At 41.9% G+C, this 18,523-nt stretch overlaps 1 protein-coding gene across 3 annotated transcripts in view; it reads right to left on the bottom strand.

The window, feature by feature from the left end:
* Positions 1–18,523, bottom strand: part of PPP4C (protein phosphatase 4 catalytic subunit) — a 147,353-nt gene that overhangs the window by 102,518 nt on the left and 26,312 nt on the right. For all 3 annotated transcript variants that reach the window (XM_029607000.1, XM_029607001.1, XM_029606999.1), the window contains exon 2: positions 4,642–4,774. In XM_029607000.1, coding sequence (XP_029462860.1) covers positions 4,642–4,739 — 98 coding nt within the window. In that variant the 5' untranslated portion in view covers positions 4,740–4,774. The remainder of the gene's footprint in view (positions 1–4,641; positions 4,775–18,523) is intronic.

Below are 18,523 nucleotides of genomic sequence, written 5' to 3'. Positions count from 1 at the left end.
AGGGGTTAAAGGGGCACTCAGAGAAGACAAGGCCATCGCGGAAAGATTAAATGATTTCTTTGCTTCGGTGTTTACTGAAGAGGATGTTGGGGAGATACCCGTACTGGAGAAAGTCTTCATAGGTAATGATTCAGATGGACTGAATCAACTCACGGTGAAACTAGAAGATGTGGTAGATCTGATTGACAAACTGAAGAGTAGTAAATCACCTGGACCGGATGGTATACACCCCAGAGTTCTGAAGGAACTAAAAAATGAAATTTAGACCTATTAGTAAAAATTTGTAACCTATCATTAAAATCATCCATTGTACCTGAAGACTGGAGGATAGCTAATATAACCCCAATATTTAAAAAGGGCTCCAGGGGCGATCCAGGAAACTACAGACCGGTTATCCTGACTTCAGTGCCAGGAAAAATAGTGGAAAGTGTTCTAAACATCAAATCACAGAACATATAGAAAGACATGGTTTAATGGAACAAAGTCAGCATGGCTTTACCCAAGGCAAGTCTTGCCTCACAAATCTGCTTCACTTTTTTGAAGGAGTTAATAAAAATGTGGATAAAGGTGAACCGGTAGATGTAGTGTACTTGGATTTTCAGAAGGCATTTGACAAAGTTCCTCATTAGAGGCTTCTAGGAAAAGTAAAAAGTCATGGGATAGGTGGCGATGTCCTTTCGTGGATTGCAAACTGGCTAAATGATAGGAAACAGAGAGTAGGATTAAATGGACAATTTTCTCAGTGGAAGGGAGTGGGCAGTGGAGTGCCTCAGGGATCTGTATTGGGACCCTTACTTTTCAATATATTTATAAATGATCTGGAAAGAAATACGAGTGAGATAATCAAATTTGCAGATTATTTATTTATTTATTTATTGGGTTTTTATATACCGCCGTTCATCCTAGGATATCGCGTCTGTTTACAGGAAAACAAAACAAAACAAAACGTCAGAGCGTTGTACATAGAACAAGGTAGTAATAATTATGAACTAGTATATAAATAACTAAGGGAAGAAGTAATGTTGTACATATGACAAGTTAATAATTATGAACTAATACATAAATAACTAACAGTGAGAATAGCTAAGTAATTTAAACGGCAAAAACTTAAAGTAAAGGGAAAGAGGGGGGAGAGGGGGGAGAGGGGGGGAGGAAGAGAGAGGGGAGAGGGGGGAGGAGGAAGAGAGGATTGGACGTGCCGGGGTATTTAGAGATGTTGCATCATAGAGGAGGGAGAACATGAAGGATAATGTCTATTGTGCTTGCAAGAAGGGTAGAATGAAGTGGGAAGGAGCAGGGGGGATCAAGTGTAGGCTTGAGTTATTCAGAGTAGTTAAATCACAAGCAGATTGTGATAAATTGCAGGAAGACCTTGTGAGACTGGATAATTGGGCATCAAAATGGCAGATGAAATTTAATGTGGATAAGTGCAAGTTGATGCATTTAGGGAAAATGAACCCATGCTATAGTTATACAATGTTAGGTTCCATATTAGGTGCTACAACCCAAGAAAGAGATCTAGGCATCATAGTGGATAACAAATTGAAATCGTCGGTTCAGTGTGCTGCGGCAGTCAAAAAAGCAAACAGAATGTTGGAAATTATTAGAAAGGAAATGGTGAATAAAACAGAAAATGTCATAATGCCTCTGTATTGCTCCATGGTGAGACCGCACCTTGAATACTGTGTACAATTCTGGTCGCCGCATCTCAAAAAAGATATAATTGCGATGGAGAAGGTACAGAGAAGGGCTACCAAAATAAGGGGAATGGAACAGCTCCCCTATGAGGAAAGACTAAAGAGGTTAGGACTTTTCAGCTTGGAGAAGAGACGGCCGAGGGGGGATATGATAGAGGTGTTTAAAATCATGAGAGGTCTAGAACGGGTAGATGTGAATCGGTTATTTACTCTTTCGGATAATAGAAAGACTAGTGGCACATTTAAAACTAATCGAAGAAAATTCTTTTTTACTCAATGCACAATTAAACTCTGGAATTTGTTGCCAGAGGATGTGGTTAGTACAGTTAGTATAGCTGTGTTTAAAAAAGGATTGGATAAGTTCTTAGAGGAGAAGTCCATTACCTGCTATTAATTGAGTTGACTTAGAAAATAGCCACTGCTATTACCAGGACCGGTAACATGGAATAGACTTAGCTTTTGGGTACTTGCCAGGTTCTTATAGCCTGGATTGGCCACTGCTGGAAACAGGATGCTGGGCTTGATGGACCCTTGGTCTGACCCAGTATGGCATGTTCTTAGAGTATAAACCATCTGGTCCAGGCAATTTACTACTCTTTAGTTTGTCAGTCTATCCTATTACAATCTTCCAGGTTCACCGTGATTTAATTTTTTCCAAAACATCCCCATTAAATACCAATTGCGGCATGAGTATCTCCCCAACATCCTCTTTAGTAAATACTGAAGCTAAGAACTTTAGTCTTTCTATTATGGCTTTGGTTTCTTTAAGTGCCCCTTTAACCCCTTATTCATCTAAAGATCCAACCAACTTCCTCACAGGCTTCCTGCTTCAGTTATATTTTTTAAAAAGTTATTAAGTTTTGCCTCTATGGCCAGCTCTTTTCAAATTCTCTTTTTTTGTCTTATTAATATTTTATATTTAACTTGCTAATGCTTTTGCTACACACTAGGAAATAAATAAATAAAAATATGTGGCCAAGCACATGCAGGTGTGTCTCCACACTTCCCAGTCCCCCTGCTGACCCAGCTGCTCCGCCTGCCCCAGCGAAATAGGAACTCATCCGCCCGGGCTTAAAATGCAGATAGCCTGGGCAGAATGCAGCAGGAGAGTTTGAGTCAGCAGCACCAACATGATCTCTTCTTCCCGCCCCATGTGACCCAGAAGAGGAAGTGATATGCAGCGGCCGTACGTACGGAAAGAAGAGACCATGCTAATGCATGCAGCATCAGCCCGAAGAAGAGCAGCACGGCATGGAGCAAAGTCAGCTTCCAAGGTGGATGGGAGTCCTTTCTTGAGGCTGCGATGGCTGAAAGTGGAGGAGGCTTCTGCTGTCAGTAGTTTGATGGGGAGAGAGCGAGTGAGCACGAGCAAATGTATGTGAGTGATTGAGAGCCTGTATATGTGCTTGTGATTGAAAACCTGTTTGTGTAAAAGAGTGTGTGATTAAGAGAGAGAGCATGAATTTAAGTGTATGATTGAGAACCTGTATATGTAAGTGAGAGAGATCATGTGTATGCATGATTAAGAGCCTGTGTGTCTCTGTGTGATTGAGAGCCGGTGTAGGTGAGAGAGCATGTGAGTATGTGATTGAGAGCTTGTGTGTGAGAGAAAGACAGCATGTAAGTGTAATTGAAAGTCTGTGTATGTAAGTATGAAAAGAGAACATGTGTGTAAATGTGTGATTAAGAGCCTATATAAGTGAGAGAAAAAAAGCATGGGTATATGAACATGATTGAGAGCCTAAGTGAGAGAGTGTGTATATGTGTGCGATTGAGAGCCAGTGTGAAAGAGCTTGTGTGTGACAGAGAAAGTTGCAAGCAAACCATCTCTCCTGCTGCCAATTAAAAACAATTTCAGAGCGCCTGGATATCAAACGTTCCCAGGTATGCAGAGCAAAGCATTTTTTATCCTTATTTTTCATTATTGGGTCTGTGTGTCTACTATTTTGAAATATTTTATTGGTATCTAGAAATTTTTTATATGAGTTTTTAATTATTGGATATTCCATTCATCAGTTATTTTGAAATCTGTTTTTTGTTGTATGGTTTTACTGCTATTAATTTTATATTTCTTGATTTGTTTTATAAGGACTGGTGAAGTTTCTCTTTTTCCTTTGTTACACTGTATACAGTCTCTGCCTTGTTGTGGTTTCCAGTTATGCTTTATGGTCTCTTTATTCTATGTTAGGTGAGGGTCAGCACGTGACCGAGGTGAGGTATTCTGCTGGCGTGTAGTTTCTGTGTAGGGCTCTATAGCAGCCTGGCTTGGTCCGTTTTCCTAATAGGAGGTGTAATGGTGTCTTAAGGCCTGGTGTAATATTTTCAGTATTGCCTTTTCTTAGGTAAGGTGGTTACTGTTTTAAGTGCTGGAAATTAGTGTTTTGGTATGGGATGTTTACTATTTATGCAATTTCTGTTCAGACAGAGTACTTATCTTTCCCTTGTGTCATTTAAAAAAAAAAATACTGGACCTTTATTTATTTTTTATTTCCACCGTGAACTGTATTGAGCAGTGTGTCACATGTGAGCGTGGTCTGTCAGGTGTGTCATGATGGGGAAAAGGTTGAGAACCACTGATCTAGACTATAAAGGAACAACTACAAACTCCACAAGGCTCCCCCCTCATTCCTCCACACAGACATTAGAATAATAAGTGCAGAGCAAGCTAAACAAGCCAAGGAGGACAGTATAATTAACCATGTCTATGTCCAGAATATTCACTTCTTACTAAATATCTTCTCTCTAAATCATCTCTGACTCTCCTAAATACTGCAGACTGGACAAAGTAGAAGCCTCATGCCCATCTGACCAAATCTTGCATTTATTTTTCAGCTCAAAAGTTAGTGTACTATATACTTTGTAAAGCTCTTAAAGCCAATGAATCCTCACACGTCACCAAGTGAGGAGTGCAGTGCCCATGTGCATAAGTCTGGAGAATACTCACCGAGCTTTGGCACACAGTGCTTTCACTTCACTTTCCTTGATGAGTTCGCAGCGGCGCAGCTGTTCTATCTGCCGGTCCAGGTCACTGATCTCCGCCATTGTCCCCTCCACTTAAGAGGCTTTTCACAAAACCCCTAGAAATAAAATTTAAAAAAAAAGCAATAGAGAATCAGCAAAGCACCTATATCCACCCCCATCTTATAATTATACAAAGCAACTGTGCAGGCATCACTGTCAGGCTGGCACCACTGCCTGCTATGTTCTCAAACCAAAGCACCAAGCTGGACAAACTTTCAATCAGAATTATGAAGAACTTGGGATTATGAACACAGAACAGGCCACAACATAAGGCAATACTCAAGATTCAATATATGCTCATACGTGCCAAGTCCCAATACACATACATTCTATTATTACTACTACTTATACACACAGTATGAAGAAAGGATACCAAACTGTGGAATACCATTTAAGGTATAGCCCCACCCCTCCCTCCCCTCCTGCACACATAGTCCCAAAGTTAGCAAACAAAGATCGAAAAGTTGGGTCACAGATCGAAAAGTTGGGTCACAGACAAAAAAACAAGCTTCACCCTAATAAAGTTCGGTAAAGAATAATTAAGGAGAGAAGTAGCAATTGAAAAAACTCAATTGGAGTAGAATCTAGTGTAGTCTTTAAGGTTGAAGATCCTTTCCAGAACAAAAAAATAGCGAATCTTATGTGAAGTCAAATACAAAGGAGTTCTATGGTCATCACCTGGTTTGGTCACCCGTCCCTTCCTCCGTGGAAGTGGACGCCCACTCAAGGTATGGTGTCCAGGTGGTTCGAAATTTCTGCAAGGTATGATGTTTTACTGCCGTCATCTAATTCATAATACAAACGTGGTTCCACTCGTGCCATGATGGTCTTCATTGTCGGACATTGTGGCGCCTTCCAATCTCTAGCTATCTCAAGCCTTACTGCCATACACATCTGGAGGATGAAAGGATGCTGTAAACATAAGGGGTTTTGATCGAGATTGCTTAGGAGAGCGACTTCCATGGGGAGACTAATAGGTCGATTCAAGATTTGGGTCAGTTGCTGTTCAATCTGTCGCCAAAGAGGCGTAACACAGTCTCCCGACCACCGCATGAGTAGGTACGTGCCTACGTCTGCGCACCCTCTCCAGCAGATATTCTTGGTATTTGGCATTATTTTTGCTAAGCGTTCAGGAGTCAGGTACCACCGGTAAAGTTGCTTATATCCATTTTCTACTAGTATGGCGGATACGGAGCTTTTGTTCAACTGACTATACAACTGACCCCATTCCTCCTCTGAGTAGGTTCTCACAAGATCCTTATTCTAAGCGCTAATATGGGGTGGGGTATCAGTAGTTTTCACATTTAACAACTTGTAGATCTTGGCAATCAGTCCTCTGACATAAAAAGAGGTCGTACAGTATTCTTCAAGCAGGGTTTTCCCCTTGTCCAGATCGGTCTTTATCTGGTGTCTTAGACAGAAATGGCATATCTGATAGTAATCACACAATATATTGGCTCTCACACACCTTATGTATTCCGGGTACCTCAATTGTAAACAATATCTAAAAATGTTGATACACCTGGTACTTTCTTCAAATATTGAGGAATAGCTACTATCACACAATAAATTTGTAGGACCACTACTCAAAGGGTCAAGGTATTTTTACCGGACTCTTTTTAATGGATCTTGGTCCAGTTTACTTTATATATTTTTTTCAAAACATTTTTCTAGTTTTTTCAAAACTTTTTTTGTGATTTTTTCTTTATATCATGCTGTTGAAAACTCCAAAACAGGCACATTTAAACTTGTCACTTTTTCTCAATCCCGATGAACCATTGATTCAGCAAAAGTACTTATCTGCATAGCCCAACACGATCGCGTTTCGGACCCCCACTCTTGAGGTCCTGCTTCAGGGGACAAAAACTTTCATTTTATTCCATGACGATCAAACCAGTATGATGTATTCAATAGCTGCATCCATCCATTTACCATCACACATTGTTTTCTGTCCATCAACCAGTTTGCAATCCAGGCCACCACCTCGGCACTCACTCCTAAGTTTCTCATTTTATTCACCAGTCTCCTGTGCGGGACCATATCAAAAGCCTTGCTGAAATCCAAGTAGATGACATCAAGTGCTCTTCCTTGATCCAATTCCTTGGTTACCCAGTCAAAAAAGTCAATCAGATTTGTCTGACAGGATCTTCCCCTGGTGAATCTATGCTGCGTCTGGTCCAGCAATTCTCCCGACTGTAGATAGTTCACTATTCTTTCTTTCAACAGTGACTCCATTACTTTTCCCACCACCGAGGTGAGGCTGACCTGTCTGTAGTTACCAGCCTCTTCTCTGTTCCCACTCTTGTGAAGCGGGACCACCACCGCTCTTCTCCAATCACTCGGCACCACTCCCGTTTCTAAGGATCTATTGAACAGGTCATACAGCAGACCCACCAGCACATCTCTGAGCTTCCCCAGTATCCTGGAATGACCCTCATCAGGCCCCATGGCTTTGTCCACTTTCAGTTTCCCCAGCTCTTCCCATACATTCTCTACTGTAAATGGAGTTACATCTACTCCATTCCCCTCCAGTTTCTTGTTAACTAGCGATGGTCCTTCTCCAGTGAATACCGAACTGAAGTATTTGTTTAATATTTCTGCCATTTTTTTCATCTCTCTCCACACATTGATCCTTTTCATCTTTCAATTTCACTATACCACTTTGGACTTTTCTCCTTTCACTGATGTATCTGAAAAATGTTTTGTCACCTCTCTTTACCTCTTTGGCAATCCTTTCTTCCGCTTGACTTTTTGCCATCTTGATTACTTTCTTTGTCTCCCTCAGTTCTACCAGATATTCTTCCTTGTGCTCCTCCCTTTGGGATCTTTTATATTTCTTGAACGCTGTTCATTTTGGCTTTATTTTGTCAGCCACCTCCTTTGAGAACCAGATAGAAAAGTAAAGAAAAGCAAAATAAAAATGAAACCTAACATATAGATTAGTTGCCTTGGTAATTGCTCCTTTTAGTTTGGTCCACATCTCTCTTGTTCTCCCAGCCTACTAGTTCTTCCTCCAGGTACTTCCCCATTTCATCAAAAGTCTGTGTTTTTGAACTGCAAAACTTGGGTCTTTGTGCTTCTTTTCCATATCCTTTTTGTGATATTAAACCATACCCGTATGATGATCACAGGTGCTGAGGTGGTGCTGAGCTTTGAACTCTACTGAGCATGTGGGTATTGCCTAGGAGGAGGAAAGTCTGCTGTCTAGGGAAAAGGGTAGGCATCTCACAGCTAATTCTTATATATGGAAAACACCATTTACAGTAAGCAAACTTGCTTTTTTCCATCCATAAGCAGGGTTGAATTAGCCATGATCTGTGGGGAGTCTCAAACTGAGGGTTGCAGTGGAGCACTTTCATATAAGCAACCGGGTCTCCACTGTGGAGAGCAAATTTTTTTTTTATTAAATGGTGCAACACTGCCTGTCACATTGCACTGTCTGAGCTAGCTAGGGAATCTAGGCAGTAATGTGATGTAAACAATGCACCAAAGATCAGATAACTGCTTTACAAATGTCTTCAATTGGAACCTCTCCGATATGCACAATTGAGGAAGCTGTTACTCAGCTGGTAAACTCAGCTGTTACTCAGCTGGTAAACTGACTAGATAAGTGAGATTGAGACCAGCTGATGCATAGCAATGGTGAATGCAATTTGTAATCCAATTAGGAAGTGTTCTCTTGCTACAGCTGTGCCAAGTCTGGATCATACAAGATGATCAGCTGAGACATTTTCCTGTGCAATTTCATACGACATAGTACAGAGCTCTTTTGCAGTCCAAAATATGCAGCACTCTCTCACTGTCACGAGCACGAAGTCTTGGAAAGAACTTAGGGAGTAATATTAATTGGTTTAAATGGAATGCAGATACCACTTTTGGCAAGAATTTGGGGTGTGCATGTGTCATGGGTAATGCACAAACGCTTGCAGTTCACTGACTCGACAAGTAGAAGTAACCACTACTAGAAAAAGAACCTTCCAGGTTAAGTACTTTAGGGATACTGTCTCTCTAGAGATTCGAACAAAGCTTGCATTAGGTGAAGACGGACTACATAGTCCCAGGGAACTGGTGGCTTGCAAATTGGTGATGCAGTTGTAAAAGTACCTTCATAAATTTGGAGACAAGAGGAAGCATGGAGATAGGTACTCCATTCACAGGGAAATAAGCTGCAATAGCACTGAAATGCATGTGTATTGACACTTTAGCAAGTCCAGCTTATGAGAGAAAGTGAAGAAAGGCCAAGACATGCCTGGATTCACAAGTAAATGCGTTCTAGACTGTGAGAAGCACAGCATTCACCATTCTGAATCTCTCTGCTACTTGAAACAGTAACTTTGTCTTCTGGCTGGTTTTCTTGGCAGGGGGGGGACGGGGACATGTCCTGCACTGGTTTTGGTAAGGATCATTGCGTTCAACATCCATGCCATGAAACAGAGTTGGAAGGGCAGGGTGCAGAAAAGAGCTCTCTTGAGATAAGAGACATAGATCATTTTCTAGATGTATGGGAAGTCTTGTGGACAGTTGAACTAGATAGGCAAACTATGTTTTTCTTGGCCATGCTGGCGTGATCAAAATCATGATAGCTTGGTCTTGCATAAGTTTCTGTACATTTCTCACTACAAATGATGGAGAAGGAAAGGCATACATGAGGCCTCTGCTTCAGATAATCTGGAAAGCATCTTGAGCCTTGCATAGAGCACTAGGTAGTATGGAGCAGAATAGATTTAGTTTTTGGTTTTGTTCTGTTGCGAAGAGGTTGATCCAAGGCTGACCCCCAACCAGCTATGGACTGTTGCAGGGACTACTCCTTTGGGCAGAATATTCTGCTAAGATGGTCCACCAGGTTATTCGTTATACCCAGCAAGTAAGTGGCCTAAAGCATTGGTTCATGATCTATCTCACATTCAGCGTAGGGTTTCTTGGCACAGTACCCACAATCTGGTTCCCCCCTGTTTATGTAGAGCATTGCTACTTGGTTGTTTGTCTGAATTATGATGTTTTTCCCTCAGGAGGGTGACTGAAGGCACATAGCACATTGCTTTGAGCGCCAGTAAATTGATCTGAATATGCCATTCTTGAGTGGACCACATACAAATTTTGTAGTATCCAGTGTGGGTTCCCCAACGCATAGTGGAGACATCTGTGAGTAGTATGACCTGATATAGAATCAGTTGAAGGGGGGGCTCCCCTCTATATCATCGCTGGCTGTAACTACCAATGGATCTCTATTATTATATCCAAGGTGCGTGGGTTCCAGGACTGACTTCTCAAAATTGACCAGGAATCCCAGGGACTGAAAGGTGGTTATAGCTGCATGAAGATGTCTGCAGGATATATCCCTTTTTGGGGCTACCAGGAACCAGTCGTACAGATAAGGGAATATGCAAATCCTTTGACAACATAAGTGTGCTACTACCATTGCAAGGCATTTCATGAAGACTTGGGGGGCAGCTGAAAGACCAAACAGAAGAACTTTGTATTGATAGTATATTATGTCTACCTTGAAACATAGGTAATGTCAAAAGGAAGGGGGTATTAGAATGTGTGCATATGCCTCCTTGAGATCCAGGGAGCACATCCAATTCTCTTATTGGATGAAAGTATTGTACTCAAGGAAGACATTTTGAATTTCTCCCAGAGAAGATGTTGACTGAGATCCTGCAGATCTAGGATAGCCCACAGGCCTCTGGATTTCCTGGGAATCAGAAAATACTGGGAATGAAGTCTCTGTATGTAATGTTAAGGAGGTACGTCTTGTATTGTATCCTGCACTAAGAGCTGTTTTAGCTCATGTTGCAAAGGTGTCAGATGAGCAGTGTTGGATGGTGGGATAGCAGCATGTGAAACCACTGGTTGATGTTTGAAATTGAGGCGATATCCATCTTGGACAATTCTCAGAACTCATCTGTCCCATGATGTTTGATGCCTGGCAGCCATGAAAGATTGAATTCTGCCCCCCACTGGATGGTTGGACATTGGTACCAGGTTGATCAGAAACTTTGACCTGGTTTTGCTGGCTACTGCTGTGGCTTTTTTTTTTTTTTTTTTTAAACCATTGCTCTCTTGGGCGACCTCTCGCTGAAGCTGGTTGTGATTGCGATGCTGTGTTGGTATAGGTAATAGATGATACTGATGGAAAGATCTGTACTATTTTATCTGATAAGGATATAGTCTTCTGCCAAAAGGATGCAGTTCAGCTGCTACATTTTGCTCCTTGATCTGGGATACAGTTTCTCTCAATCTTTCACTTAATAGATAGTCACCAAGGCAAGGTTATTCAGCCAATTTTTTGTGAACATCCTCTCAAATGCTGCTTGCTGCACACCCCAATAGAAGTAGCAGAAGTTTGCATAATGGTATCAAGAGTCATATACCAAGCAAAGTAGATGGTGAATGGCATCCTCTAAATTTCACTAGAAGGCTGCTGGTGAAATTTGTTCACCTGATTCCAAATGAAGGGTTTTAAGATGGAGGTTCAAAGCCTCCATCAACAGAACGACGAAAGACTGCTTCCACAAACTCCAAGTTTTAAAAAGGATAAGACCTCTCTTCCACGCCCAAGATTTCAGAACGATCCTCCAAGCAATTATTTTCTCAAAGTTAGATTACTGTAACGCTATCCTATTTGGTCTCCCTTCCTCCTACACCAAACCGCTCCAAATGGTACAAAACACAGCAGCCAGTTTACTAACAAACACCAGGAAAAGAGACCATATTTCCCCAATTCTAAAAGACCTTCATTGGCTACCAATTCACTTCAGAATCATCTACAAATCCATCTCCTTGATATACAAAATCATCCATCAACACACCACAATTGACCTACAATTTCCTCTCCGCTTACACAATTCCACAAGACCTACCAGAGATGCATACAGAGGATCCCTCCATGTACCCCCTACTAAAACCACTAGTCACATTACCTTAAGAGATCGAGCCCTCTCCACAGCTGGCCCACCGTTATGGAACTCCATCCCTCCCGATCTCAGACAGGAGCCTTGCCTCCTAACCTTTAGAAAAAGACTCAAGACTTGGCTGTTTATGCAAGCTTTCCCGGACTTAAATTAATGCATCTCGCCATCAACATATCCAACACAGCAGCTGTACCTCATCTCCTTGTATATAATTTAGTCTCTGCTAAACTATCTTTATTTCCTCTGATCCCAGTTCAATAGTCCTTGTTAATTGTAACTGCTTTCTTCGACACGTTATTTCTGTTTTGATGTATTTATTGCACCCCTGTTTATTTGTAAACCAGCATGATGTGATTGTTTCATGAATGCCGGTATATAAAAACCTTAAATAAATAAATAAATTAAATAAAAAAGTTTTGAACACAGTCGTAGATGTATTGGTCTATGTAGAATCAATGCTATTTGATCCTCGCATTCCTTTGAAAACCTTTATCCCAAAAGTCATCTTTGCCAGATGGAGTGTAGGTGGGTCTTTTTCACTTTAAGGGCAGATTCTATCACTATGGAATTGAGGAAGATGTCATAACCTGGTGATTTCTTCATTCTGAACTTGAGATCTAGTTTTCAGGTGGTGGTGACATCCGAGTAAGGCGTTTCCCATGTCCTCATTGAGAAGACATCTAACACTGCGTGGGTTGGTAAGACAGAAGGTTCTGCCAGAATGTCCAGGATCTTTAATATGCTTCCACTCTGGGACCTGAATCCTTACATATTACCATGGTAAGTGATGTACCCATCTTTTCCACAAATTTGGAGTATGTTTAAGTCCGCCAGTAGAAAAGTATGGTCTAGCGGCCCTGGAGGCAAATCAGAAGGGCTGCCTATTGAGCTGCCGGGAGCCTCCCTTGGAGAGTGAATATTGGACCAAGATGGCCATGACAAGGGCTAAGGACTGCATACTGCACATGGGGCTGTAGTAGGTGGTGGTTGCTCACTTGATGTAGAGTGCATATGCCCAAAAGACGTTGGTAATGGCAGGGCACCTGACATCACTTTCTCTGTTGAGTATGGTTGGATATTATAGGCAAGTGGAAAGGTTGGCTTTTCCAACTCCTGTACAAAGGAGGCAAAGAAACCATGTGCTATATCAGTTATTTGTTCCATCGTATGTTGAGATCTCTTAGCTAGTGTCAGTGGCAGGGCACTCTTTTCGGAAACTAGAACAGATTCGTGTTCTGTTACAGGAGGTGGATTGGAGGCTAAGGGAAGAATAGAACATATGGGTTCTGGAGATTGCAGATGAAGACCTTGAGTCAGTAGCTGGGAGACCGGTAGGGATCTAATAATGAGAACTGGTAATTGAAGTTTAGCCTCTGTTACTGAAGCACCAAATGCCACATATAGCTGTGTAGGTAGGGTGGCTTTTAAAATCTTATGTGCATAGCGCTCACCTGGACTTACTGGCAAGACTGGAAAAGGAAATGGATGCTCCATGAGTTTTGATAGTCAAAACTATAGACAAATTACAGTGAAGAAAAGTTAGGACAGTCATCTCAACTGATGTGGCATATGTCCCCTTCCTTTCTTGATGGTTATGCGGAGGTTGGAGTAGTTTGCATCCAAGTTTATTTTTGGTGCGTCGTGAGCTCTCTCTTTTTATGATCAGAGGTCTTTGATATAGATTGTGTTGATCTTGATGTATCGTGTGTTGGCTTTTTCTGATGCCACGTGCTTCAACTGCTTCAGTGTATCGGGTAGTCTGATACAGTTTGCTTCAGGCAGTCTGGTGCCGCATGAGTTGATCTCTTCAGTGCATTGTGCACCAGATGCTTCATTTGTTGATTGCTTCGGTGACTTTGGTGCATTCTTATGTAATGCCATTTTCTCAATGCTGCATCGCATCTTTCTACTTTTTAGACTGCACTGGGGCAGAATGCAGAGTGAGTCAAGGAGTCTTGGTGCTTTGCCTTGGTAGACAACCTGACCGATTAGGTTGAACACAGACTTCTAGGGCTTAACGCACCTAGGACTGTCTAGGTTGCTTCGATGTGAAAAATTGTTACCTGAGGACTTGCTCCAACTGCTCCTGGAGGAAGCGGACAAGCAATGGCTTCTAGAGGCTAGTCTGCTTTTACTTTTTGTCTGTAAGCCAGCTATATTTGCAGCTCTGGATCTTTCTGATCTCGGAGACATCCAACCACATGCATGACAGTTTGGTTGGTCATGGTCTGGGCCCAGGCAGGTATAACAGAGGATATAAGAGGTCATGACCATCTGTTATTGACCTGATTTGACCAGAAGTACATATCTTGAAGCCATTAATCTTCTTACTTGACAAAATATTCGGGAATGTTAATCAAGTATTCCTCACCTGTTTTTATTTAATTTTAGTTTTCTCACACCTTGAGGCTGAATAGCACTGAAGTGTGTTGTTGTGGGTCACTGAAAGCCAACAAGATAAGAGAAGTAGACCAAGGAGAAGAATTGTGAAGAGACAAAAGTTATCCATTCAAAGCATGGACAAAAACAGATTGGAGGAGAGACAGACAATGCCCGCGCAGTTCTGTTCAGTGCTGCTGGATGACATCACTCACAGATCATAGTTAATTCAGCCCTACTTATCAATGGAAGATTTCCTCATCTCCACTCACACACAGAGAACTCAAACAAGAAATTTCAAGAAACTTTACATGAAGTAGCTATCAATTCCCTATTCTCTACAAACACACACACACAATAATGGTGTTTCAAAAATTAAACTGCAGCATCTAATGTCCCAATAAAACCAGCACCTTGCATTTACTGCAGATTTATTTTTAGCTGCCATCAAAAATCAAAGGGTTTTTTAAAATGTTAAACTGTTCAGCTGAATTAAGCCACTTTTTGATTTCGTGCAGGCAGCAAAAAGTTCATTTTCAAGATTATCTGAAATCTCCTGAAGCTGCTGGCTCCACAATGGAACTACCTAGGACAAACAAGCAGATGCTCATATCCCTGAAAGCTTGGCAGGCAAACTAAAGTCAACAGCAATACCCTCTAATTTGGCAAGCTAACTTCTTTTTAAATTATTTACTGAGTTAACAATACAAAGCAATAAACACTCGGAAATAAAAAAACATTAAATAGTTCCAGTTCTAGGTCAAAGCAGCATAAAGGCAGGAAGTAGGAAATAAATGGGAGAATAAGGAAAAGAAAAATTAAGAAAAACCATTTCGCATGTTTCCTTCTAATTAACAAATGATTCCTCACTGACTCAAATTAGGAAATGAAGAAGATATTAACCTTTTAGAATCTAAGATAGATTGAAGTTGTTCCAGGGCAAGCTAGCTTCTTTAGGAGTTGGAAATAGCTTAGGAGGACTGCAATGACAAAAGAGGAAGCAAGAAGACGGCTGAGTACTACAGGCCACTTAGTCTAACCTCTGTGGTGAGTAAATTAATAGAATTGCTGCCAAAACAAAATGGGTGTAGTTTCTGAAATCCAATGAATTGGAAGATAAGAGGCATCAATTTTAGAGACCAGAGAGTTGGATCAGGGAAGAGTACTAGATGTAATGTAATTGGATTTCAGTAAGGCTTTTGACATGGTTCCACAGTCAGTTTTTATAAACTCCATAGGATATACAGTGTTACTACCAAACATTTCCCAGGGAGGGTAAAGGTCTTTGGCTCTTGACTGCCCTGGTGAGGAGATAACAAAAGAAACTCCTTCCAAGGGCACTACAGAATCCTGAGCAGGGGTCCCCGTCAGAAAATACAGAAGCAACCAGCACTTCGGGTGGCAGATCAGATAAGATACACCATACTAGGTCAGACCAAGGGTCCCATCAAGCCCAGAATCCTGTTTCCCACAGTGACCAATCCAAGTCACAAGTATCTGGTAAGTACCCAAACATTAAATAGATATCATGCTACTAATGCTGGCAACAATTCCCTATTTATTAATTGCAGATTGTGGACTTCTCCTGATACTGAGGACCTTACTACTAAACCTCTTCTTTGCACTGGAAGGTTGCAAATATCAGATTGAGATATTCGTCCCACTAATAGCAGCTGCTCCAGTGCCAAGCTCAATCCTTCTGATAAACCTCCATGAAAGCGAGAGACAAATCATCAAGAGTTGATTGTACCAGAGAAGATGAAGTCACAAAATAAATGATAATCTTCGCTACTTGCCTCTGTGTCCCCTGGGTGCTCCCCACTTTGGCTCATGCCAGTGGTTGCAGGATGCTGCTTTCCTAGGTGGAGGGAGGTCATCGCAAGACAATGACATCAGCCAGTGGGGGCAGAGCAATGGGGATGGAGCTACACCCCTCCCCAGACCACTGGAAGGCAACAGCCACAAGTCAAGCCAGAGCTGAATGATGAGGCTTAATGGTACTACTCTTTCTTCCTTCCTCCTCAGCACCAGCATCCCCTCCACAGCACACATTTCTGGCTGAGAGGGTAGGAAAACTGTCAGTCCAGGGGGTAGGGTGGAGGGAGGGACAAAGAACTATGCACCCCAGATAACTAGAAGGAGAGAGCCACAGGTTAAGCCAGATAAAGAGGCTAAGTGGTGTCCTTTTCTCACTCTTCTTCTCAGCACCAGTATTCCCTCCATCATCAGATGCAGCTTTTCTAGCCGAGAGTCCCAAGAATATCAGCTGTGTGTGGGGTGAAGCTAGAGTTATACCCTCAGACCGCTGGAGAGACACACAGCCGCAGGTCAGGCCAGAGCCAGATGACGAAGCTTAATGGTGTTGCTCTTTCAACACCAGCATATCATGGGGATTTTACATTTTACAGTCCACAGAATACAAGGGTAATGCTGACTTCTTGCAGCTGCCAATATTTGCAGTAATGTAATTTGTGTCCATAGTTGTTACTTCAAACGTCAGCAACTGAAGGAAGTTGGTGCTGCAGGCAGCTTCTCTTGGTCTCCACAGATTGCCAAAATAGAATCTCTGAAAACCAAAAAGCCCCAACCAAAAAGGCAGTAGACCACTTCTCTTTCCTTAGTTAGTTCTCTCAATGCTCTCATCCCCAGCTCATCCTTCCAACACTCTCTCCCCCTTTATCTCCAAACTCATTTCCCCTCCACATTTTTGTTCCCCCTTCCCATAAATTCCCTTCCCAGCTCATTTCTTCCCCAAAATGTCCCCCTTCTCCCTATACCCTCTCTCTTTTCCCCCATCTGCAAACCCCAACCTGCCTCCACCAGCCCTTTCCCTCCTTCTCCTGCTCACTGACTCCATTATAATCGCTGTTGATCATTTTTCTGCCCTCACAGCTTTCAGTACAATACACGAAGAAATATACACCAGTTGACTCTTCCAGTGTGATAACAGAGAGCCAGCAGAAGAAAGAAGAGGAGTTGGTATAGTTGTCCCGGGTGGTACAAGTCTGCAGGAAGAGGAGGAGAAGCTAGTGCCATCTTCCTATATCAAGAGGTTCTCAGAAAATGTGAGCCATGTAGTGCTTGAGCTCCCGCACTGATCTCCAACAACAGTGTGGGATTTCGGACACTGCACAGTATCAAAGCAGTATCAGTAGAAATCAGTTAAACACTTTCCAAGATGATGTTTAGAGCAAAAGGCTTCCTTTCCCAAAGCAGTTCTGATTTTTGCTCTCATCCAATTATAGAGAAAAACAAGAGTTCAATTTGTTCAACATTATTTCTCTGTTCTTAAACAATACACAAAACCGTATATCAGTGTACATTATAAAAAAAAGGTACAATAAGGGTTACCTGAATTTCTTTCGAGTCCTGACACACCAGTCCATAAAATTGGGATTTATCTCCCCTACCAGTAGATGGAGGCACAATGCAAACTCTATCACCCTAACATCCCTCCCTATATAGGGTGGTACAGCAGGGAAGGAGTCAGTAGTTTTGTCCAAGCTGATCCTCTGTCTCTTGTTCTTCACATTCTCTATTACCTATTTATTTTTTTTGTTTTAATTCATCAAAACACAAATGATTAAATTCAGAGCACACCCTAACGGGCCCTTCCATGTTGAGCATTCTTTCTGCTCTTCTTTCCCCAGTTGTATTTCCCACCTGTTACGCAGGCATTTTTGGTACAAATACAGTCAAAGCAAAAAACAAAACCTCTGAACTGGCCTAGAATAAGCAAAAAAAAAAAAAACAACAACCAAAAACCCAAAGAATAAAGGGAACCATGATAAGCATCATCTCTGCTCTCCCTTCCAGGTTACATTTTCCTACCTGATGTCTATATTCTTCCTTCTATCTACAACCCCAATCCCTTCCTCTATTGTCTCTGGGTGGGATATGGACTGGTTCATCAGGACTCAAAGAAAGAAAATTAGTAGGTAAGCCCTAATTGTACTTTCCTCTTTGTCCTGCCAGACCAGTCCATACGATTGGGATATACCTGCTTCCAGAAATCCCATGGCAAAATGTGTCTCCTTTCCTTCCTGAAGATATAGTCTATATGCTTCGTGAATGCATGCACTGAGGCATATGTCAGCCAGTGCTACTATTCTATGCTCTACCCAGGTACCTGTCTGTACTCTTGCAGAGTGACCGCTAAGGCCCTCTGGCACTGGGCTCCCTCTAACCGTACAGGCTGTTGCTATCACCTCCTTAATCCATCTCACAATGGACAACTTGGAGGCCTCGTCTTTTCATTCCCCTGCAAATATGAATAGTCTGTCCAATCTTTGGAACCTAGACACCTTTAAGTATCTCAGGAGTGTCCTGAGAACATTCAAGAATTGTAGCTCTTTTCTATCCCCTCTACATTCTGCCTTCTTGAACCCTGGCAACAAAACTGTTTGAGGTGGAATTCTGAGATTATTTTCAGCAGAAACTATGGCACTGGTCTAATCAGTACCTTTCCTTTTGAGAAGGACAGATGTGGGTCCCAGCATGACAAGACCTGTA

This window comes from Rhinatrema bivittatum, chromosome 6 (genome assembly GCF_901001135.1).
Source record: "Rhinatrema bivittatum chromosome 6, aRhiBiv1.1, whole genome shotgun sequence".
In the NCBI taxonomy this organism is placed as follows: Eukaryota; Metazoa; Chordata; class Amphibia; order Gymnophiona; family Rhinatrematidae; genus Rhinatrema; species Rhinatrema bivittatum.
This window is presented reverse-complemented; position numbering and strand designations above follow the sequence as displayed.